Source organism: Lepidochelys olivacea (assembly GCF_965140295.1).
Source record: "Lepidochelys olivacea isolate rLepOli2 genome assembly, chromosome: 10".
NCBI lineage: Eukaryota > Metazoa > Chordata > Testudines > Cheloniidae > Lepidochelys > Lepidochelys olivacea.
This window is the reverse complement of record NC_140420.1, coordinates 51,873,762-51,898,682: the sequence shown is the minus strand read 5'-3', so window position 1 is coordinate 51,898,682 and position 24,921 is coordinate 51,873,762. Positions and strand designations below refer to the sequence as shown.

Below are 24,921 nucleotides of genomic sequence, written 5' to 3'. Positions count from 1 at the left end.
GAAGGACCTGGGTGGGACTCTCCAAAGGAGCCAAGAAGTGGGTCTTAAGTGGTCTTTGTGAGAGAGGTCCCTGAAGAGGGATGGGGACAGAAGTGTAAGGAGCTGAACAGGATGGAATAATCTGTAGAAATCACTTCTAGGATCTGAGCCGATGAGCTCCCAGGAAGGAAGGAAATGGGAGAGATGATCCCCATACGGGTGCGGGGGGGCCAGGTGCAGTGTATGATCTGGGGTAGACAGTTTGTGACTCTCAACCAATGGGTCAAAACAGGCATTTTGAGGATGTCACCGACTGAGAGGTTGCTAAGAAGAGGGCGTAAGTCTGGGCTTTTGCCTCGGGCAGTGGGGAGGGGTTCAGCTGGTCTGATAGTGGACTGTGCAACACTGTTGAGACGTCTGCGATTTGCTATATTTTCTTTTTGTTGCAGTTGTACAGATGTCGAAAGACTGTAGTGTTACCCAGGAGTCTGTAAGAGAATGAAGGGACCCATCCACGGAATCACTAAACAACTTAGGCCCCTCAAAGGGAAGATCCTTGACAGTTTTTTGTGCTTCCTGGAGGAGGCCAGAAGACTGCAGCCAGGAAGCTCAATACATGAATACTGTCATAGTCATGGAATATGAAGCTGTGTCAGCAGCATCACGTGAGGCCTGGAGAGACCCCTTGGAAACTGCCTGGCCTTCTATAACGAGGACCTGAAATTGTTCTCTCTCCTCCTGGGGCAGATGTTCAATAAAAGATGAGAGTTCTGAATAGACTGTGAAGTCATATTTTGCTATCAGGGCTTGATAACTAGCTACTCTGAACTGCAAGGAGGCTGAGGAGTAGCTCTTGTGGCCCAGAAGGTTGAACTGCTTTAGCTCCTTATCGGATGGTACTGAATGGGATCAGTGTTACCTTTTCTATTTGTTAACAGCTGCAACAACCAGAGAGAGAGAGGAGAGGAGAGTGGAAGGAAAAATATACTCCGAGCCTCTTGATGGGATGGGATGTAGGACCTTTTGTCAGCTCATTTACAAGGGAATGGGACAGTAGCTGGGGTTTGCTACACTGTGCATGCCAGGTTAAGCAGAGCATCGTTGATGGGCAAGGTCTGCTACCCTTTTTATAAGGTCTTGGAAAGCCTTAAAAGTCATCAGCGTAAAAAAACTGGAGAGTCATGGCAGCCTCATATGGTAAGGAGGAGGACTTATGATAAGGTGGAGTTTCTTACTCTTCTGTTGGTTCTTCCTCTGAGAGATGTATCTGTGGGGCAGGGCCTTAGGCCATCAGTTAAAGCTCCTGACAAGTCCTCTTTTGAGAGGGTACCCTGTAAAAAGGGTTGCCATAAGGAGCCCACAGGTTCCACTAAGCCCACTGGTGTGCGGCATAAGGGAAAGAGGCAGGACTCCAAGGTTGACCTTGCCAGCATAGTCAGGTATGCATCCTCCTAAGAGCCTCCCTTTCAGTGGTAACCTCAAAGGAAGAAGGCTGGAAGGGGGAGGAACCTTGTACAGATTGTTTCTGAGTCAAATGAGGTATCATCCCCTGCATCCGCTTGGGGGAGGAGGGGTAAGTAGTGCCAGTACCCAGGTATCAGATCAGCACCAGGCCCCTGTACTTGCATCGGTACAGATATTTGAAAGAGAGGATGGTGAGGCAGTGCCAAAGAATGTTGTATCACTACCAGCTAGAAGTAAAGCTCAGTACCCCCAAAGAGGCTGCATGGAGACTGTGTTGGTAGCAGTGGACGAGTCACCAAAGATGAATATGGATGGCAAGTAGGCTCTTGGAGGTATGCTGGTACCAGTGCAGAGTACTGGTGATTTGGGCTCTTTAAGGATTTGCAGGTCTTCATGAGATAGGAGCCTGGACTGTACCAGGGACTCTGGATTGGGTTCCTCAGGTGTCAGAATGTCAGGTCATACTGAAGACTGTACCAAAGTGTAATGAGTACAGCATTTGCTTCAGGCTACAGAAGACAGTAACAATGAGGACTGCACCTTGGTTCTGGACTTGGGAGGCCCTAAGCCCAGTGCTCGTGCCGCTCTAGACAGCTTCTCAGTATGCAACATGGTCTTCTTAGCTGGTACCCTGGATACAGTAATAGAGGGAATGGGAGCCTCAGTGGCACCAATATTGGGATGTGAGGTAGGCCTGGACTTGTGTACACTGCTGACAAAAATCTCATTTCATAAAAGTAACATGTATCTTCAAAAATTCAGAGTAAAGAAATACCTTCATAGACACTGTCTTGCTTGCCTATTAAATCAGGAGCCTGGCCTTTGTACCTGCACCAAACAACAAGAATATTTTATTAAGAGCATACTAAGTAAAAAAAGTCTCAAAAGAACAACAGTATACACATATTTATATTTAAAAATAGAACTATATTACAGTTAGGTAATATGTAAAATGTTTTCCGAGGTTTGCTACTCAGGAACAATAGTCTATATTTAATAAAAGGCCTGTTAAGAGTGGGAGCCTTATACGTACATCCTTCAAAAAAATCCATTTTGTGATATTGAAAGAAGGATCCAGTGCTAGTATTCCTAAAAAATATTGTAATAGCTTCATTTTTAAAGCTGCTGGGCCGATCAAACTACTTACTTGTTTCTTAGTAAAATGAATTGAACACAGCTTGAATCTAGGCTCCAAGGAGTTGTTTATTATATGTATTTTGGAAAATTATTAAAAGATGAAAGGATTTAATTTTCCCTTTCCACAAAAGGTGTGATCATAGAAAGATTTTTAATCTCAGTTACCACCAACAATACTGGTACAAACTGTAAAGCTGGCAAATCAACGCTTCTTAAGATACATACATTGATGGACGTTTTCAATTTTCCCTCCTAATGAAATTTCCCAAACCTAATGAAACCTCCCACCACAATTTTCTTCTGTACCTTTCTGATGTTGATGTCTTGGATTTACTTTTCAAGGCCAAATATTTCTCTCTGCAGCTGCCACACAACAGGTAGTATGGATTTCCACTTCCACATTCACCACCGAACCATCCATCCACATAGGAACCATTGCTACGATAGCCTTGTCGATTTGCACTACGGCCACAACCAGGGTGATTTCTTTTCATGTGTTGATTGAAGCTGACAACACTGGATTCACACAGTTCACAAACTACCACTTCTTCTCTGTCTTCAGACTCACAAACATGCTGTGTAATATAATTTTCATATGAAATTACTAGATATAGAATAATTATGCTCATAAGAGTACTTCTATTTTTGTTAAGTGTTTTCTTCTATCTATGTCTGTTAAGCATGCATGACAGTATTTGTGCTGTAGGTTTTACTTAGAAGCAGACCAGAGATGGCTAAGTTATTGTGTGTGGGGGAAGGTGGCAGGTGTCTTTCCCTTTTTGATTATAGTACAAAGTACAGAAAGGATGATTTAAAAAAAAAAAAGGGGGGGGCGGAGGAAATCTGTCCCAGTCGGTCACATTATTAGAATTTCTGTCTCTAAACTCCTTACAATCCAGTCCTCAAGAATCATTCTGCTTCAGCCCACCAAAGACTATATGAGTTATTAATTTCTTCCTTAAAACTTGGCAAAGTCTAGATACAGAACGGAAAACATTTAACAACTTTTCAGACTGTTGGCTACTACATTCAGCGAGTGACACTGATTAATGCTCAAGTCAACACATACTGTACACCAAGGTGTCTGAATTTGGAACTCACTGATCTAAGATGGCAATTCTACCACAAGCTGGTACTACTGTCAAGAATCTCTATTTAAACAGACTTACTAGGAACTTAAACTCACATGGCCAAATTTTCAAATTCTGCCTTTGAAACTGCACATGCAAATATGTTCATATTGTCTGAATGTGCAAATCAGGTAACGGCGTGTTACCAAACCCCCCCAAGTTTCGACTGAGTGTACTAATTTGTGAAATCAGCCAACAAAGCTGCATACACAACGTTTAAGGAAGCTGCAGTTATTAAATTTACCAATCCCATTTTAATTATAGGGAACACTGAAAATACCACAATAAAGACAAATACTGTATGTGAGATAGTAATAATAACTTTTTAACAGAACCCACTGTAACATGCATAACAACACTGAATACAGTCATACTAAGATAACAAGCCTAATTCACCTGTAAATTACATTGCTGTAAATCAGGACTAACTCCACTGAAGTCAATGGAGTTACACAGTGACAGGAGAATCGAGCCAATCGTATCAACTTTTGCAAAACCTAGATGTAGTAATAGTATTATAGGACACTGTCACCAAAGAACCAGCCTCTCAATCCTCTTCATATGACTACAATGAAGGAAAAAAAGCTAGTCTGAACTAATGGTTCCCTCTAAATACAGAAAAAAAAACTTTCATTGCTATAAAGAAGATACAACTGAATGATGAATGGGAACTTTATTCCATTTCACTGGACAGCGTCTCCTATCAGTTTCACTTGTTTGCTTTGTTTGTTCTAACTGAAGAATGGTTAGCAATTGTTTTATCCTTATACTGCTTTACCCCACATAAATTTAGCAATCTAGTACAGGTGTTTGTTTTCTAAAATTGGATGTCATGATCAAAATAATTTAGCTAATGTACCACTTATCCCTTTTCTTAGGGAAGAAACTAATGAAGTTTGTGCAGATGAACACAGCAAGAATCAAACGAATAAATTAGTTATGTACTGCTGTCTTCTCATTAAACTGAGGCGACAGACATCAAAGCAGCTTTAAGCACCATTATGGTTTAGAAACTCATTATGTCCAAGCAGAAAACTATTAATGCAATGTGTTATTTTAATTTTAAAATATGATTTTGCAAAAAGCAGTAAGTAAGTCAAAGCAGCCCCAGCTGCAGTCACACACACCCAGGTAGGCCAATCCAATACCTCTGGGATCCACATTCCCAGAATATCATTATCAGTGGCCAGATCCTGTCCAAACATTGCTTCCATTGCTTCATCATCAAGGTCAATTTCTAACTCTTCATCCAAGTTGAAGTCATATAAGGCTCCTGGATCTTGCTGCAAAGATATTCCCTCTCTCCGACTCTGATTTCTGTGAGCCTGTACTGAGCGGTATAATCCCGCTCAAATCAAAGAGAAAACATTCTTTACTTTGCATGTAATTAAAAAGATAACCTATTCAAAAGCTTTTAAAAATACTACTAGTAAAATTAATATTATTTATTCATTACTGTATAAAAGAAATTAAGCTAAATATATACTTAAATATATACAAACAGGATTTATATTTTTAAAGTTCCATATTAGATGCTAAATACCTTCTTCTCACAAATTTACCAAATGAACAAAAGATATTCGAACCATTTTAGTGCACTTACCAGCACGTGCTAGCAACGTTCGGGCAGCTAAGTCAAATTTGTGTCTCCTTGTTACTGCTGACCGACCTCTTGAGGGGGGTCCACTTCCAGAAGCAGCATTCTCTGCATGATCTATATTATCAGGACTGGGAAAACAGTTTGAATATTCAACAGATAAGCCAAAAAACATTTAGCATGGATCTTACAAAAAAAAAAAAAAAAGTGAAAACACTGATGGTAGTAAATTCAATTCTCTCCCTCCAAAAAAGGAACTTCAGAAATTTATCATCTTGTGTCTGTGCATATTTATACTATAACCCCCATTAATAGTGAGGAGTTGCACGCAGGTGTTACATCAGCAAAGGAACCCAAGAAGGCTGATGTGTCTTCCTTCACTTACTCTGTGGGGCCTAGATATTGCAGAAACCGCAGAAAAGTATTCATTTTACATTCTGCACACTACTATAGAATGAACGGGGAAACAACAGAAATATCAACATCAGTTTATCTCCTTAATCACTCTCCCTTTTCGACAAAAGTAAGGATATATATATGGAAAAGTAATCTTTAAATGTGTGACTCCTAAAATTTATTCTTCACCTGAAGTTAAGTCTCTGTGACATCATAATTATCTCTAGAATCAGTAATTGTGACACGCAGGGTCAAATATCTAATCAGGATTAAGCAACCAAACGCGATAAACTCTGAGACAAAATGACACTGTTTTCACACAAATAATACTTCCTAATAAAAATCTGAATGGCCTAAGATTTATGACACAGGCACAATTGTTTCTATATAAAATGTTTTCCCCTCACAATTTGCAGTATCTACTTTTTAAAGGACAGAATTGTTCTTATGAGATAAATATCAATATAAAACAAAACACTATTCTTTCCTTTCTAGAGAACAGAGTTTAAATCTGCCTGAGGTCAAGAATGTGATTAAGATTATTGGCTTTAGTTTAGTTCCTGATTGATGTATCTCTTCCTCATAAAGTCAGCACCTAATTTAGCATAATCAGCACAACTGAAAGTGCTTTTGACTGACAGGTATTAACACTATCCCTCCCCTCAGGAGTGGGCCATAACTTAAAAGGGAAGTGAAAGTAAGGAATGCAGTCGCATTATAAAGCTCAATGAGAAAACGTGCATGAGCTCTGCATTTTAAAAAAATTAATAAACTAAATATCCAATGAAATTTCTTTTCATTGTAGTCAGACCATTAATATTATATGGTTTAATTATCTTGGAGGGGAATATATTCAGTTTACTTTTTTCTTAATAAACACAATACTGTAAACAAATGTATACAAAAACTAATTTACTGACAACTCCACTTCTACGCATATACAACTTTAGAAAATTAATTCATAGTGGTATTTTGGAGTCTTCTTCTGTCAACTATCAAATTGCTGAAATAGCAGCAGCAGGATTTATGCAATCAGAAAAGAACTACATTTTACCTTTCACTGAAACCTTCCTCCATTTCAGTGGCATCAGCTGAAGGGATATCTCCTGGGGATTGTAAATAACATTGGTCATTAGATTTTCCACTGCTTCCAGAAACTATTGTCCCATGATGTGAATCTGCAGTTCCTTCTGATTGGGGCTCTTCATCTTCTTCATTCCCAGGATGCTCTATCATCCACATGGCCAGTACTGTGATATTCTGAGCATCCGCTTCTCCTCTTGCACCTGAAAAGAAAAAATCTTACCTCATAATTTTATATCACTGTTGATGAAAAAAATCCATTTACTCTTTCCATAATTCGCCATGCATTTGTGAGTTCAAAGCTTATAGCATGCAGTGTTCCATTAAAAAGACCTGTTTCTTATTAAACTGTGTTTTCAAGTGTAATAGGTATTATTCAACAAACAGATCACCTGTGGCTTCCATAGCTTTTGCTATTTGCCTGAGAGAGAATCCCATTTCTAACAATGGAACAGCAATGGCAGGTGGAGGAGGAGAAGTTGAAAGCCGACTACTTGGATCTGACAAAGCTAAGAGAAAAAGAAAAAAGTTAACCGATGGTTGCATAAGTTATCGATATTCTTTTGCCTTTCTTCGGTCTTTTGCATTTTATTAGGCTTCTTTAACCATTTATTCCAATATTAGTTGATGATTAAGAATTAAAGAAAATTTGTTCCCTGAGAACTTTCCTTCTAACATCTTCACTAATTTGCAGCTCTGGATCATCTCCTTTCCATAATAAAACCAGAGAGAGTTCCTCTTCCTTTAATTGGCCAGATGATGGTTTCCAAGACTAGGTAAACATTTACTTGATCCATTAAGGTCAATGCAATTTCAACTTTTTGAATTAAATTTATTTCCTTTACATCCAGTTGAAACCCTACCACACTACTCTTAGATGGACTGGACTAAGTTCAGCTTGGTTGGACTTGGTTCAGAGGATCAACAACCTTCAGGAGATCACACCAAGATATTTTGCCATAATTAGCAGCTAGACACACTTGCATAGCTGCTGAGGATACTTCAAAGTCTCTTTGAAGGGTGTGTTCTCTATTCCTGTAACAGAGTCTTTCAAAAGAAAAAAAATCACCAACGGAGAAGGATTATTATATCCTTGAAAAGGCCAACATCTCTCCAAGAACTGCTGCCCCAGAGCTTAGAAGAAAAAAAAAGATTTACACATTACTTGCCATAAAGGTGAGGATTAATGTCTGAAAGCACTAAAGTAGCAAGAGAATTTGCTGCCACCTAATCCTAATACTGGAGGCAAAGCATCTGGAAAGAAAAAAAATGAGGCAGTCTAGTTGCTGAGCAGGCAAGTTGCTCAGCAACAGTCTGAGTTGCCAAAAATAGCACTACAGAAAGGAGACAACCAGAACTGTGGATTAATAAAGATGTTATGAAGAAGGAAAACATAAATTGTATACCTCTATCCTGCCTCATTCTGGAATCTGAAAAAAGTCTCTCCCCCTCAACACTGAACATCAATTCTAGAGGAGAGATGTTGATTTAGTTTTCATGTTAGTCACTCAAACATATGAGCTGACTTTTTCTTATTATATTATTATTACTACATTATAAGGTGAACATTTTACTGAGTGATGTCAATGTTAACTCTGACATCAGCAGGAGTAGGGATTTACTGATGCAATATAGAAATTCTAATAATGGTGCTTCCAACTGGATATCATCATTCCCCAGATAAGAGGAAAATAGTCAGAAAAATGGTGCTATTTAATTACTCTATTCAGTTTCAACTTTTTATGTATTACTCAAAATAGAAGCTTGCCCCTGTAGCTCACAGGCAGGATTAACTAGAGAGACTGTATTTCAGAAATATACAGTAATGATGGATATCAGAAAACAAATCAATTCATTCTAGTGTTATAAGTGATATATTCTAGGTTGTGATGGATCACTCTTGAAGTTTGTTCTGTTAAGCAACTCTGTAAGCAAAGACCAAAAAGAAACTAAAATAATATTCTAGAGTTATTTATCATAGTTAATAATACCACCTGTTCATTCTTGTACATGGCTACTAGTATGCAATCTATTCAGCCACTTATAAGCACCAATTTTAACTTTTTTTTCCCTAGCAGTCAGTTGCTGACTTTTAGTACTAAGATCTCTACCATAAGATTTTAGTTATGACATGCACACTTAAATTTTATCAAAATGTAGACTTCAAATTAGTTAATGATGCCTTAAAAGCCTACACTGAACATACTTAAATTTAGGAAACTCCTATATTTCCTACTAAGTTATTTGTTGCTTACAAGTATACCTGTACGATTGGCAGGTCTTGTGGACTGGGAATCAGGAGAGGTCAGACTTTGCCTCCTTCCCACTTCATCAGAAGGAGATGTTGGTAAGGAGGATATTGGAGGAGTTTGTGCACGTCGTGTTGGAAGTACTGTGGTGGTTGGGTAACTTGAGAACATTTGCCTTTCAAAAAAGGAAAAATGTATTTAAACTACACTACATCTCCACACTGTGGAAATCTTGCACTATGCCTACCATCAGCTAGTACTAACCTAGTTAGAGAGAGGGTGGGCACTTAAAGGTAGCCCATGCTACCTTGACAGCAGAACCCAGTGCAGTTTCATATAAGGTTAGGGGGCATTATTCTGGTGGGAAGGGCTCTGCAGGGACAACACAATCCCTACATGCTGTGGCAGGGCAGCTCAGTTTTGCAGCGTGCCTCTGCACAACAGCACACAGGAGTGGGTAGAGGCAGGATATGGGCTAGACTAGGAGATTCATCATCAGAAGTACTCTTCCTTCCAATTTCCCAGAACATCTGCTCAGTGTCCAAGCCAGCTATGCTGACCAGAGGATATGTCCTTTAGGAGCTGAATGTTCCAGAATGTGAGGCCTCCCACTATACTAGTCCTCTGTTCCTAGCTGCCTCAAAACAGCCCCTAAAGAGTCCTAAGAAGAGGGAAGATCGGTATGGATCTGCAGAAGCAATTACTCAAAACTGAATTCCATATAATGAAAAGAAGCTTTCCTTCTTCATCATGAATTGCAGATCTACCCTGTAGGAGATTAACTAGGAGTATCTCACTATGACAACTGAGGAGACTTTCAATACATAGTAGGGTCTGAAGGAAAACTCTCTTGAACCAAAGCCTAATCTAGCTCCAGAATCAACAGTAATTAGTTAAAATTTTAAGTGTTGGCAGCCTTTTAAAAAACAACCCAACAAACAAAAACCAGGACATGAGGAAGGGTACGAGGAAGGATATAGGGAAGGTATTTTTAATAGCTTCCAAGTTCTGGAACATTAAGATCCTAAGTGTACAAGTGCCCCTGAGCAGCTTTACTACTACTAAAAGTCCAGTGTTTTCTGAGATATGGTGAGAGACATATAGCCTATCTCTGTAGAAACAATTCATGATGGAGAATGAAAGTAACAGAAATTTGAAAAAGCCACCCAACAGGACAAAGACACTAAGTAGTAGTATATCAAAACGACCCACTTGAGCTAGGAGAAAATGTACTTTTTTTTTTTTTTTTTATTAAAGTCAAGCACTCTACCTAAGAAGACTAAGAGGCATAACTCCAGGTGATTCTGAAGCTGGCACTGTTTCAGTATCTGTTACTGGGGTAGTAGCAGTAGTAGTATCCTCCAGAGAGCTGCTCATGAAAGATGTAGTACTAGAAGCAGAAGGACTGGTAGTAACTGGTGTTTGGGCCTGCTGAGCTTGTTCACTTTCTTCTGCTTGCTGGTCTACTTCTGCAATGCAAAAAGGATGTTACAGGAACATTAAGCTAATGCTACAGAATGAACGAGTGACTCTACCTAGCCTTAAATTTTGTGTAGTGGTGTTTATAAATATACACACATCCACATGCACAGTTCACAAAAATATTTCTGCCCAATATCTTGCTGACTAAGGAAAATATGGTCGGTCAACTCATGTTATTCTCATAATGATGAAAAGTAGTTGATAAACAAGTTTTTTTTAAAGATGGCTAGAGAGGAGAGCAAAAGCTCCTTTCTTCATTAGATCTTATTATAGATGCTAAACTACAGCAGTTAGATTGTAACTTTCCCTTTTGTCTGAGAGATCAGGTTTAAGAGATTAAGACATGTAATCTCTGGTGTGGAAACAGTTATTTACAAAAAATACTATGTAAAATAAACCGTATAGTTTCCTGCAGCAAAAGAATCTAGACTATTTACGAAGTTTCTACATCTGAGCCAGTTGGATCTTTGCCATTTTTCATTTATTTGTTCTTTTATAAATAAAACAAAGAGGTTCAAAATCTGCTATTTAATTGGCTATGACTGGGAAAGTGTGACAAGTAGCTTCCCTGAAGTTCCGACAATGTCATACTACAGGTATACAGGGATTCTAAGACTAAGAGCAACACTATTTGTATTATCTCCTTGTCTCTTCAAAGTCAGCATCACATCAGCTAATTCCAAAAAACTCTGCTCACTGAGGGTTTAAACATTATTGGTGGATTATGTTCAACACATTTATTCTTCATCTGCACTGACTACAACCATGGTCAGCCATGCTAAAATCAGGTAGACCTGTGTCACAATATAATACAGAAAGGGAGAATCTATCTTTCAAAGTTGGGTATAAACACAAAATATAAATCTATTTTTTTCTCACTACAGTGATGTGCATTCCTCCTGCATATAGCTCTGAAAGTGTACCCTAAATATCAATCTCTATTTTAATAAGCTATGCAAATGAAGGGGGGGTGTGAATCACCAATGTCCATAAATTCTACAGAATTGATAGGATTTGCTACCATCCTTAATTTTGTTGGTTTGGATTACCACAAGTGTCAATCGCTGCAGAAATATAAGCCTATATGTTATCTATGTCCATATTCTAGGTAATTTTAAGTTAACTCTAATTAACTTTACAAATCTATATATTATCATAACTTTAAAAAAGTACCTTGTTTAATTTTGCCACCAAACTGGTCCTCCAACAGCCCGTGAACCACTAACTTGTAGATCATGGCTTGTGCTCGTTCCAAATCTGCTAGTCCTAGAGCTCTCTTTATTGGTGAACGCATGACTGCCCTTTTCACCATGTGTCGCATCAGGAACTGCAATGCAGCACGCATTTCAACATCTTCATGAACAACTGGAGAACTAGCACAATCAGAATTGTGACCATTTTCTGCAAGGACTTTTGGTATCAGTAGTAACTCAGCATATTTACTACAACTAAGAAGAGCACTAAGTGATTTCATAGCACCAAGGTAAAGATAGGATAACTGTACTGCTCTGATTTCTGACTGTACTACATCATGATTTCTTGGTATGTGTTCATGATTCTTTCTTTTTCCTTCTATGGGTTGATGCTGGGACTCCATACCTAGTAGTGTTGGTTCTAAAGAGAAGGAAGCTATTTCGTTTTCTGACTTGGAACATGTAGTGATAGGTCCTTTGATATCATCAGCACTTATTAGTGATCGCATATCTGATCCAGCGTCCCCCTCTGTTTTCTGTTCAATGTCCCCTTTATCTTCAGTCTCATGTCTGTGTTTTTTCTCATGTCTCTTCGCACTTTGTTTTCCTGTGTCTTCATGAATACCAGTCAGATAGGTAAGGTCCAGCAACACAGTAGCTGTCAGTCCACGGAATCTTGCAACATCAAAAGGCAGTGGTTCACAGGGCTCCAGATTATACAGTGGAGTATCACTAGGCGACCAAAAAGTTGGGAAGCTTTAATAAAGATCAGAATGACACAGGAAGAAGCAAGTGAGGGATAGACAAGAGGAAAGTACAGGAAATAATGTAGGCAAAATAAGACGTAAAATATACTTAATAAAATAATTTAAATGAACAGACAGTCTAAAAATTAAATGTAAACAAGGGAAAGAAATGAGGTTATGATCAGAAAACGGGGATATATGATACTCAACACAAAGGCAGTGAGACATGCACACATTTTCAACAATGAATGTTAATTTCCAAAAACTTCATATAATCCATCACTTAGGTAATGACAAGTTTCTACTGCATTATTTTAAATGTTTTAAGACATTTACAATATAATTTCTTATAATTATCATTTTAGCGTCTGGTAATTGGTTTGAGCGAAATTTTATCTTTAGTTTATGAAGGACACACAGGCAAAGATTTAATCATGAAAACTTCTGAACTTTTGCAATATTAACTTAAAGCTGTTGCCAATGTTTTATCAATTTCACTCTACTACTTGTCTTTTTATTGCCAAGATGCACAAAAACGATAACCAGAAGCAAAAGCGTCACTAGCAATGCAGGGAGCAATTCCATCACTGAATATGAGTCTATCAGTTTCTTTTTTAAATAGGTCAACAACATCCATTCCTGCATCCTAACAATGACCATTCAGCTGAGGCATACCATGTATGTAAGAGCTCCTACCCCTGGTGACAGACCTTTATATTAAATATTGCCATACGAGTCTCTGCCTCCATCATAAACAGGGCAAACAGAAGAAACTTGTAGGCATATATTTTCCACACATCCCGCAGATTTACAATTCAGAATCTTCCCTACAGTTTTTGATATCCTCAATATTTTCTTCAGCATTTAGACTTTCTCAATTTTTTTTTTTTTTTAAAAAGCAGGCTTCCATTTCTAACCCTTCTAGAGATTAAAACATTCTAAACAATAACCATTACAAGTGTTGTGTTATGGAGACCTTGTCTATATATTAATGAATATCACACCGGCTTAAATAGATTTTAAAATTGGTACAATCCCCTTCTGTGGACTCACTCAAATCTGCTTACATCTGATTTAATTTGGTAACCGAATTAAGTGAAATTGATTTAGTTAAATTGGCACAACTTTTGTGTATGCACATGGCATTAGTCTGCAGACAAGCTAACACAACAGTTCTAAGAGGTGTGAACAGCCACCATTCATCTCAAAGAAGAATTAAACTTTAAAAATTTAATTATGCCCAGAGTCAAAAGAAATCAGTGGTGATGAATTTATTTAGAAGACTGGAAATCAAGCTATCTCCAAGAAACTATGAATATAGGGAAATCTAATTTTCTGCAGAGAACACTCAGCCAATTCACAAACAAATATAGGAAAGCAAGAAGAGTCCATGAAGTTCTCCTCACAGAATTTTCTTCAGATGTGCCTCCCATAGATGGAGACACTCGAGGGTCTGTAAAGAAGGCAGAGGTGCAGTCACCCAGCCCTGCAGATTCATAGGATCTGCTGGAAAGGAAACTCCCAGTTTGATGAAGAGATAAATGTAGTGTTAGTTCTTTAGCCATTGACGGCAGACCAGAGCATAAGTAAATGCTGCTTCAAAGCAGCATTAACTTAGATGTGGCTATCCACCACTTTGAGAAGGGAGAATCATCCCACCTGCTGGCCTTGAATCCTCAAGACCCATGGAGCAATTTCCACAGAGACCCAAGCAGGAGAGGACAATGTAGCAGAGCTATCACTTCCCAATTCTGATAAACCAAAACAGAGTTTCCCACCACTTGCAGAGGCATCCTAGCTCATTATTTAAAGCAAAAATGCAAGCTAGTCAATAAAAGTTTGTGTCCAAGAAGTTGTAATAAAAATTCAGAAAGATAACATATTAATAAGCCTATATATATAAGTTTCAAACATAAGCAACACTTACGTCAAATGTAGCTCACAAGCATGTGGATGTCCTCAAATTAGGAAATTTAGAGTCAAAACTCAGTTTAAAAACTACCAAATCATGTAGATGAATTCCAGTTTTCCAAATGACAATTATATACTGGATATACAAGACAGATATTTTATTTCTCTAAATTCAAAGTTCAACTGAGTTGTTTTTCAAACCAGAATTCTTGAAAGTTGATTTAACAAGTTAAATGCCCAAGCATCTACTTTAAACTTAAAAGTTACTAAAAAAGGAGGACTTGTGGCACCTTAGAGACTAACAAATTTATTTGAGCATAAGCTTTCGTGAGCTATAGCTCACTTCATTGGATACTGTAGCTCACGAAAGCTTATGCTCAAATAAATTAGTTAGTCTCTAAGGTGCCACAAGTCCTCCTCTTCTTTTTGCGGATACAGACTAACACGGCTGCTACTCTGAAACCTGTCATTAAAAGTTACTAGTGACTGAAAATTCATGTTTCAGATGTAAAATGTATGTTACTTAGGAAGTTTTCTAAGCACTAAAAATTGCTAATTAGTTCAAAGAATAACTGAACGCACTATACCTGATAGTAATCTCTGCTTCATCCCACTGGACCTTAGCAGACGTACTGCCCTCTTTGACTACTCCAAGTAAGGTGGCATGACGCCCAGTTTGCTTGTGTACACATCGGCCTCCAACTCTAAGACCAGCATCAACTCCACCAATTACTGCAAGCACAGGCCACACCTCTACACAGAGAGTCTTAAGCTGAAGCTCCGGGAGGTCAGCAAGACCATGTCTACTGTGTTTATTTTTCTCCTCTTCTTTATTCTCTTTCTCCTCTCTCATGTCATTCTCATCTCGGCTTTGGACCGAACGACTTTTCTTCAGTTTTTGACCTGCTTCTTTAAGGCACATTTTGATTTTGTGCAGCCGTTCCATCATTTTCTTATTGATGCAGTGTGTCCAACGGTCTGCACGATGAAGAATGCGGATAAGTTGGATAGTGGCCTCTGCGAGCACTGCAGCAACAGGACTACAGATAGGGTCACCAGGTAGCAAATCTCTTGGTGTGCCACGCATCTGCATATCACAAATTTTCACCTTAGTGTTTAAAAGAAAAAATAAAAAATCAAAGTTATGCTCTCAACTTGTGTTTATAAAGCTTATTCTAATTCCATAGTCTTTCCAGCTGAATTGAAAACTCTAACATTTTTGTCTTTTTGTGTCTATCTCCAGTGAAATGCATGATCATATTTTCTTGGTATTGAAGAGAAAACTCACCTGCACCTTTACAACAAACTCCAATAGAACTGTGAAATGCAAGAACTAAATAAATTCATGGCTTCTAAGAAAAGAACTGTAGGTAGTCCAAAATATTCCTAATACTGGAATTTGTTCCAATTCTACTGACAGACATCTGGGTACAAGATTCAGAGTCTTGTAGGACAAACTACAGGTCTATCAATAGATTATAAAATGTAGGAATTTAACTAAGGTCTACAACATATTTTTCTGGTAGTGTACAAAATTCATACAGCATAATGAACAATCAGTGAAGTTCTTTCCATAGACCAGCTAAAAAGCAGTCAACATTTCCATATAGTAGGACAAGAAGCAAAAAATAATCCTGTATGACCTCTTACTGTTATGCAGATATAAATTTCAGTTACCTTTTCTCCTGGGTTACTGCTATAGAACATTACACAAGGGTATAATTCTGCTGCATCCACATCTTCAAAAGCTAGCTTGGGCTCCTAGTTAAAAAATAAGGCAAGGAATAGAAACTTTTAAAACAACAGGTTTTTAGAACTAGACAAATTTTAAATAATTATTTTTACCTCTTTATAATCTTTACAAGTAATAAAACTAACTTTTTTGTGGTTTTAGAATCATGTGTAAGTTACTGAATGTTCACAGTCAAAGTTACAACAGGAAAATATTAAAGAAAAAAGAAACACAGAAAACAGTTAAATACCTCTCCATTTTTACCAAAGGAAATGGTTCTAGCTTCCATATCTAATACACATGTGATGAAGTCTCCTTGGGTAAAACTGGACAGAGTCAAAGTCTGTTCCCCATTATGATATAGGTTACCACTGTAGGCTCTATACAGCCACATATCTGAGGTAGTGCGATGGTTAAAGTCATGTACTGGCCAGCGAGACACTCCTACGCATGTGCCTTCATTGCCTCGATTTTCCTTCACAATATAGAACTAGAAGGATTAAAAAAAAATTAATACCATGGCATAATTCAACATTCCAGTATAATACTGAGCATAGGAATTATTATATTCAAGGAGTGAGGAGAATATACCCTAAGTATAAGAATTTAAGGAGAGTTTTAAATATGTTACATGTAAAATAGCAACATTTTCATAAATTAATACCTTTAACACATTGGTTGAACACACTTTTCTTGCCTCAAAAATTATATTTTTCCAACTACAAGGTCAGTTTCTAACGAGTGATTTATCCTGGTCTACTAGCAACCATTAGTATTGAGTATTTGGGCACCAACAGATGTCTCAAAAGTTCATGTTAACTTTTCCAGACATAAACCAAATTCTGGCACACTTTCAATTTAAGTAGTATATATGTACCTTACAAGTTAGGAGGTAAGATATAGTTGAAGTGATGTTAGTCAGCAAAATAAATTAGTTTCACTCATGTTTAAAGTGAATGATTTATCCAGAAAAGCACAAGCTACAATATACTATCCTCAGAGAGAAAGGATACAGAAACAAAACAAAACAAAAAATATAACTCCATATGTAACTAGGTTTGTAACAGAACTACTCTGGATGATTTGTTAGAGAATTACCTTGTCTAACTGAGAAGTGTCATTTACCCATGAGAAAATGTATGCATTCTCTGAGTGGAGAAATTCAGATCTACATAGGCTGGCGACTAATATTCCCTTCAGACGGCAGTGCAGCCTTATTTGTCGAAAACAGAAGCTACGTAGTGCATTTGCATTAGCCTACATATATCTGTAAAATCTAGTGAAAGTGTGTGTGGAGGCCTAAACAATAAATTTTCGTAACTGATTTAGTAAAGCTTTGCCTTTCTCATCCAAAAGCTGGCAGAGCTTCTTCTGACATAGACCTTGACCTGGGTAAGACAGGGCAGGCCTTGGGCAATCATCTTTGGCCAACATGTTTTGGCTTTCTCCCTTTTTTTTGTCCATTCAAAATTAATGAGAAAAGTAATCAGTTTTTTTTTTTTAAAGCTAGTTCTATTTACATAGGATTTTATGGCTCATCCAATATTAAGAAAGAGGAGGCATCTATCAGTCTTGTTGAAGAGGACAAATCCTTCATAGTGAAAATCAGTAGGCACTGATGAACAGAAGGTGGCACAATATGGAGGACAACCTAGTGATAAACTAAGTTTAGAGAGCCTGTATACAAGGGCTGTTAATCTCAGACATCTGACAATTATCACGAGAATGTGTGATAATAAGGATTAAAAACAGATGGACACTTGAAAGAGGTTCATTAGGAGGAGTGCACAGAGAGAGGATTCAGAACCAGGATTTTAGCCAAAATGCTAAATGGGCCACGTTAGCACAGCCACTGCCACTAATTGGGCCCAGTGTCAAAGGTACAGATTCCGAGACCTGATTGCTTACATGGTGTGTGTTGTTCTATTGATTTCAAAATGGACTATTTGCAGATTAAGGTACTCCTAATTATGAGCAACGCTATTATCTGGCCCAATGTGTATAAAGAAAGGCATCATGCAAGTATTTTGGTAACAAATCAGTCCCTTCCAAATGTCTTGAGATGGATCTTAGACTAAGATGAGAGAAATTCAGTATTCAACAGTCTGCAGGTGGCATACAGCTGGTTAACAGGCAGGAAGAACAGAAGAATTCATAGGATCTTCATCAGAGCAAAGGGCCTTCGGGCAGCAGTTAGCAGCAGCGGAACTCAGTTTGGGGACAGCATGTCTTCTGAGTTGGCAACCTCTTTTGTTGAAGATATTTGAGAGAAGAGTGAAACAAAAATCAGGTGCACTCCACCTGATACCAGGATGCCACTGATTAGCATCATCCTGTGTGTTCACACAATTAACAGAATGCAAATTAAATCTAGCTCTTTTGAACAGTGTGGAGGGGAAAACTTCAAAGGGTTAGTAAAATTAAGCATAAGAGGTAAAACTACAAGGGTGAATTTTAGACTGGTTAGGAACTTGATCCTGGAAACAGACCTTTGAAATGCAAGGATAAAGTCAGTTCATACTGAGAGAGGTAATTGTGGCCTAAGATGTCTAGGGCAGTAAAAAGGTTCTTCTGAAATGCAGAGTATGAAGAATAATTTATGCTATTGACTGACACATTATCAAATAGAAGAATGACACCAGAGACTGGGGTAAGGATATTGGAGAGAGTACATTGACTGATGGGCCCAGACTGGATTTTAACAGATCATTTTCTTCTATGTGCAGGTGATTTTTAGACAAGATTTTGGCAAGAGCAAAGAATGGATAATCCAACTTTGCTGTGGCTGCCACAAAGGTCTTCACTATCAGAGAAGATACATCTTGGAGAAAGGGGATAGATCCACATTCCAAATCCCAAAATCTAGCCTTACGCCAAAATACAATTTCAAAACATTTGGTCTAATTACCCTAAAAATGGGATTTATAGAAGACAGTTTTGCAAAAAAAAAAGCCATGAAAATTTACTAGGCCAGATACAAGATCTACTCCCCCTTTTACCATGATGATTGATAATAAATAAATAACAAATTAATTCATCCTTCCCCACTGCTCCCCCCACCCCACAAAAAAAAAAAACTAAAAAAATTACTTGCAATGGAGAAAGAGAATTTTGCAAGTCTGTTTTAAACTTATGACTTTTATACTGACTGTGGATTTAAAAGGAAACTACCATCAACAATGAAAAAAACAAAGGACTTCATAGCCATGTTCTTGGTTTGAAGCAGCAACTAAGAGATCTGCTTCAGTAACACCATAAACAGGAGCACTCAAAATACAGCATTGTGCAGTTTATTTTAGATAGAGAATAGTCCTTTAATCACTAGGTTTTGCTTCTTCTGTAGTACAGTATGTTCTTGAATATTTATTTATAAAAAAGTATTTTTCTGAAGCAAAGAAAGAACTGAAGACAGAATTAAAATAATGCGTTTAATTCCATATACCTTCCACTGATAACACCCAGAAGTGACTCCTGTGGATGCTAGTCCATATCCTTTACCTCCACTGCCATGAGTTAAAATCTGCCCATTCTCTACTATGCAGCATTGAACTTTCTCAGGATCAAAGGACACTTCCTGTATAGGAAGATTCTCATCCTCTTCTTCAGTTTCTCCCTGCTTCTATCAGAAATGGAACAAAATAAACACCTCAAATTATGACAGGTTTCAGAGTAACAGCCGTGTTAGTCTGTATTCGCAAAAAGAAAAGGAGTACTTGTGGCACCTTAGAGACTAACCAATTTATTTGAGCATGAGCTTTCGTGAGCTACAGCTCACTTCATCGGATGCATACCGTGGAAACTGCAGAAGACACTATATACACACACAGAGACCATGAAACAATACCTCCTCCCACCCCACTCTCCTGCTGGTAATAGCTTATCTAAAGTGATCATCAAGTTGGGCCATTTCCAGCACAAATCCAGGTTTTCTCACCCTCCGCCCCTCCACCCCCACCCCCCCCACACAAACTCACTCTCCTGCTGGTAACAGCCCATCCAAAGTGACCACTCTCTTCACAATGTGTATGATAATCAAGGTGGGCCATTTCCTGCACAAATCCAGGTTCTCTCACTCCCTCACCCCCCTCCAAAAATCACACACGCAAAGTCACTCTCCTGCTGGTAATATCTTATCCAAAGTGGTTTTTGGAGGGGGGTGAGGGAGTGAGAGAACCTGGATTTGTGCAGGAAATGGCCCACCTTGATTATCATACACATTGTGAAGAGAGTGGTCACTTTGGATGGGCTATTACCAGCAGGAGAGTGAGTTTGTGTGGGGGGGGTGGGGGTGGAGGGGCGGAGGGTGAGAAAACCTGGATTTGTGCTGGAAATGGCCCAACTTGATGATCACTTTAGATAAGCTATTACCAGCAGGACAGTGGGGTGGGAGGAGGTATTGTTTCATGGTCTGTGTGTGTATATAATGTCTTCTGCAGTTTCCACGGTATGCATCCGATGAAGTGAGTTGTAGCTCACGAAAGCTCATGCTCAAATAAATTGGTTAGTCTCTAAAGGTGCCACAAGTACACCTCAAATTATATAACCCAGAAGTATCTAATGAAAATTTAAAAAGAACTATTACCTGCAGCTTCATTTCTTGTTCTCTCTCTTTTATTTGTATTGCATATTTAGCCTGAGCGATCGGTGTCTCCCACATGCAGTCAGACAGAAGTGAGAACAATCGTTCAACAACCTGTTGTATGTATTAGAGCATACTTCAGATCACTTTAATCCCAAACTTGTAAAAACAAATAATAGGTTTAAACCATTTTGGTCTATTTTGTAACTAGTTTAAGATCCGTAGTGATCATTCCTAGATAAGTAAATACATTGAGCATCGGGTGGCCAAAATTCTGAAAATCTAACAAGCACGGCTTAATTTAAATTTTTATTGTATGAGATTTGCTGCAGAAAACAACAACTTAAAAAGTTTATTTAAAAATATATAAACCTGAGCCATCTGATCATCTTCAACACCAGATTCACAAGCAGGCAACACAGCTTCCAGTACATGAAGTGCAAGCAGTCTGGTCCTTAGGTTGCCCACTAGGGGTACTCCTTCAAGAGGAAAAGTATGTTACTGACAACCACTAAAACACATTGAGTAAAACTACAATAATGATTACAATCATAAATTTACTAAAATCAATTAATTTTTTTAATTGAGTGCTGAATAAGTGTAACGAATGTTAGAAACAGCACACACATACATATACATACAGACACAGAGAGAATCCATTTTGAATAGATCATACCTGAACAACACTTTTGAGATGCAATATTAAGAAGCACCTCTGTCCATTTGGGAGAAGCCATTTTTGACTGAATGGCTTTTGAAGAAACAACTCTTCGCAGAAAGACTAAAAAGTCTCCCAGGTGCAGTTCTGCTGCATGTTGCTTTCGGAGTGCAGCTGAAGAGTAAAATAAAGTTATTGCTAAAAATTCTAAGCAATGAATTGATTGATATATCTGCGGTAAACAACCTACATATACACAATATTTAGGTCATGAAAAATGTCAGAAAATTCACAGACACTCAGTTGGGGTTCCAGGCTTACTTTGTTTTTGAGAGCAGTGAGAGCTCACAACAGAATGCCACCAACTTTGGCTATCCTGTAAGACTGTAAAACGTGCATCAGCATGCATCTGGCAGATCATAACTACAGTAGAACCTCAGAGTTACAAACACCTCTGGAATGGAGGTTGTTTGTAATGGAAACGTTCGGAACTCTGAACAAAACATTATGGTTGTTCTTTCAAAAGTTTACAACTGAACATTGACTTAATACAGCTTTTAAACGTTACTATGCAGAAGAAAAATGCTGTTTTCCCCTTCATTTTTTTTAAAGTAGTTTACATTTTACCCAGTACTACATTTGCCTTTTACTTTTGGTCTCTACTGCTGCCCATGTACTTCTGGTTCCAAATGAGGTGTGTGGTTGACTGGTCAGTTCGTAATTCTGGTGTTCGTAACTCTGAGGTTCTACTGAACTCAAAATCAGCCACACGTGCCTTATGGAACACAGAGAGACTATTTTAAAAAAAATAAATTAGGTATACAGCTATATGCAAGTTTACCATAACTGCACAGAGTACTTGGCATATAGATGACCATAATCAGCTATGTGCAAACAATGGCACACCTACCTTACTTAAAAATCAGGCACAAAAATTTTAGTATTTGCAAGTTGTCTGTAGCAGTTTAATTTTCTGGACATTTTATATTAAGGGTATATTCACAAAGTGTTTATAAATGATTAATAAGTGTTTTAAGAATGTTAGACTCTTGAGTAGAAGGTGTTATGGATGGTTTTAAGATTATTAGCAATCTATTGACCAATTGGATTCTATAACAATCTGTAATAATTGATTAGCCATTTATTAGCCATTTATAAATGTAGCCATACATCAAATGTAATCAGTTGTCTTAGAGGCTCTTTTTTCCCTTTTAAATGGATTTTTGATCCAAAACACTAAGCTCTCCTTTGTTTCCTGTCTTTTTCCGAAGTTGATACTACTATCTTAACTAGTTGGTGACTTTTAAAAATGAAAACATTAAAATTGTTAAAACACACCCAACAGTACTAGCCCATGCTATGAATCTATCAGGTACAAAACTACTACTAAAAAAACCAAACTCCTGTGACTAGTCATATGACCTAACACCAGGGATTTGGAGCAATCAAATTTTTGAATTGCTCCGCTCCGGCACCGATAGTGACTGTTCCAGCTCCGCTCCCCAACTCAAATTAATTTTTAACTAAATAAAAAAGTGAATACTGTAATTCTGAAAAAACATTTTTATTCAGACTTTTAAAACAAATTTAAATGTCATCAACAATTATACAAACTAGAATCATTCCTAATTCATTCTGTAAAAAATTATTGCAGCAATCAAGTCGTCTTTCATAGCCTGCCACAAATCATTTAAAATTAACTTTAAAGTCGAAAACAGTTGCTCTACACTAGCTTGAGTTGTTGGCATACTCGAAGCAATTCGACAGGCAGCTTGAATGTGGTGTGAGTAGCTGTGAAGGGCCTCAAACACAGACAACTTTTAGCCTACCAATAGTCTCCATCGCCTCACAATCTTCCCGAAAGTTTCTCTCGAATAATGCTTCATTATAATTATGAATCGCAGAAACTCGTCTGCATCTTTGTTGTTTATCCAATTCCTTTTCGAAGGCGTCATCTTCTCCATTTCCCTGTGATGACTGAAGACGGGATGGACGCTCGAACAAGTTCAGAGTGGAGACGGACGTTTGAGAACAGCCCGCTATTTCTGAAGGATGTGAACTTTCCAAAACCGCAACTTCGATTGTTAATGACTCCTTTTGTTGTGTTTCGTTTTCTTCAACCTCTTTTGCCGAGTTCAAATGTAGCAATAGATTTTGTTTTTCAAGTCGTCGAGCAATATCAAGGAGCCCTTCCTTTGCCGTTGGTATGTCTCTTGAGGTAAGAAGAATCTGATACCGTGGGTCAACATAAACTCCAACAATGAAATGAATATTGTCAAAAAGTTTCTCTTAGCGTTTCTGCGTGGAAGATAGAATTCCTTCTGCAATTTATCCCTCATTTTCTTGCAAGAATTTTGACAATTTTCGCCATTCCTTCATTAAAACTCCCGGGGTTACATCGACAACTTGAAGATTCACGGTTGTTTGGTTTGGCTTTTTCAAGAGGTTTCGCAGGTTCTTCACTTCGTCCCATTCAGCTTTTGTTAACTTGAGTTCTCTTGTTCTAGCAGCAGCCACTTGTTCACAGTAAGACTGAAAAACGAGAAGCCGATCAATCATCGCAAATGTTGAACCCCAGTGAGTCACAGTATCCAATGATTGAGTTACCCCGTGTAGATCAAGCAGAACACTTTGAATACTTGGGGTTCATAGTTTGACGACTTGGCGAATTTTTGCCAGAAATTTCTTCGCATGTTCTTTGTTCAGTCCATCCCAGATTGCCAACTGAAGAGAGTGAATACCACACCTCATCAGTTGTACTTTTGAGTCATCCTCATGAAGCCATGTTGGAAGTATGAGGCTAGGGTCATTAACCCATTGCGCAGCAGCATCCATGTTGAGTTCAATTTCATCCATTCCTTTAGTTCCTTCATCAGGCAAAATAGCTTCAGTTCTGTCCACATCCCTGTTCTCAGAGGTAGAAATGGTTTCATTGTCCTCGCTGAAATTTTTGATGGCACACGTCATGTTTGCTGCATTGTCAACGCAGATGCTCAGCACTTGCATTTCACTGATCCCAAATTTTTCTAAAATAGCTTTTACTTGACTTTTCATATACAAAGAATTATGACGCCCTTCAGTATCGATTATGTCCAAGGTTTTTCCCACAGCTTTATCTTTTCCTTCTTTGTAGTACTGAGCATTGATTGCAAGAAAATTTCTCTTTCCACGGGTTGCCGCATCCATTTTCAGGTAGCACAATTTTTGCTCCAAAAGCTTTCTTGAGCTCTTCACGACCAGACTCAGCTGTGCTGACAACTAAATGACGAACTGCATCGTGCCCTGTCGAAACGCCAAGCTGCAGACCCATTTCACCTGCAACTTTTTGGAATCCTTTGTTCTTTAGCCTGAAGGTAGTGAGCGGTGTTAAACTCAAGCAAACCATTTCCATCAGCCTTTCATGGAAAGTATTGGCATCCATGGTGACTGTAAACTTTGAGGACTTTAAATATGAGTTAAGTTTTGTTTGCTCAATTTTGGGTTTCTTTTCCGATGAAGCTCTGCAAAAAAAATCTTTTCTCCAGGAGTTTTCAAAGAGCCAGAGGAACGTCATTTACTGAGTTAGCTTTCTGTTTTGCCTCATCT

General features: G+C 38.2%; 1 protein-coding gene across 1 annotated transcript in view; it reads right to left on the bottom strand.

Moving 5' to 3' along the window:
• The window catches only part of HERC1 (HECT and RLD domain containing E3 ubiquitin protein ligase family member 1), a 213,642-nt gene that overhangs the window by 69,226 nt on the left and 119,495 nt on the right, over positions 1-24,921 (bottom strand). The window contains exons 31-46 of the mRNA XM_084641722.1: positions 21,355-21,510; positions 21,051-21,157; positions 20,682-20,792; positions 19,542-19,718; positions 16,350-16,589; positions 16,045-16,128; positions 14,955-15,475; positions 11,691-12,466; positions 10,306-10,504; positions 9,050-9,210; positions 7,179-7,295; positions 6,758-6,989; positions 5,314-5,438; positions 4,838-5,058; positions 2,887-3,155; positions 2,219-2,271 (exon numbers count right to left, since the gene is read on the bottom strand). Coding sequence (XP_084497848.1) covers positions 2,219-2,271; positions 2,887-3,155; positions 4,838-5,058; positions 5,314-5,438; positions 6,758-6,989; positions 7,179-7,295; positions 9,050-9,210; positions 10,306-10,504; positions 11,691-12,466; positions 14,955-15,475; positions 16,045-16,128; positions 16,350-16,589; positions 19,542-19,718; positions 20,682-20,792; positions 21,051-21,157; positions 21,355-21,510 — 3,549 coding nt within the window. The remainder of the gene's footprint in view (positions 1-2,218; positions 2,272-2,886; positions 3,156-4,837; positions 5,059-5,313; positions 5,439-6,757; positions 6,990-7,178; positions 7,296-9,049; positions 9,211-10,305; positions 10,505-11,690; positions 12,467-14,954; positions 15,476-16,044; positions 16,129-16,349; positions 16,590-19,541; positions 19,719-20,681; positions 20,793-21,050; positions 21,158-21,354; positions 21,511-24,921) is intronic.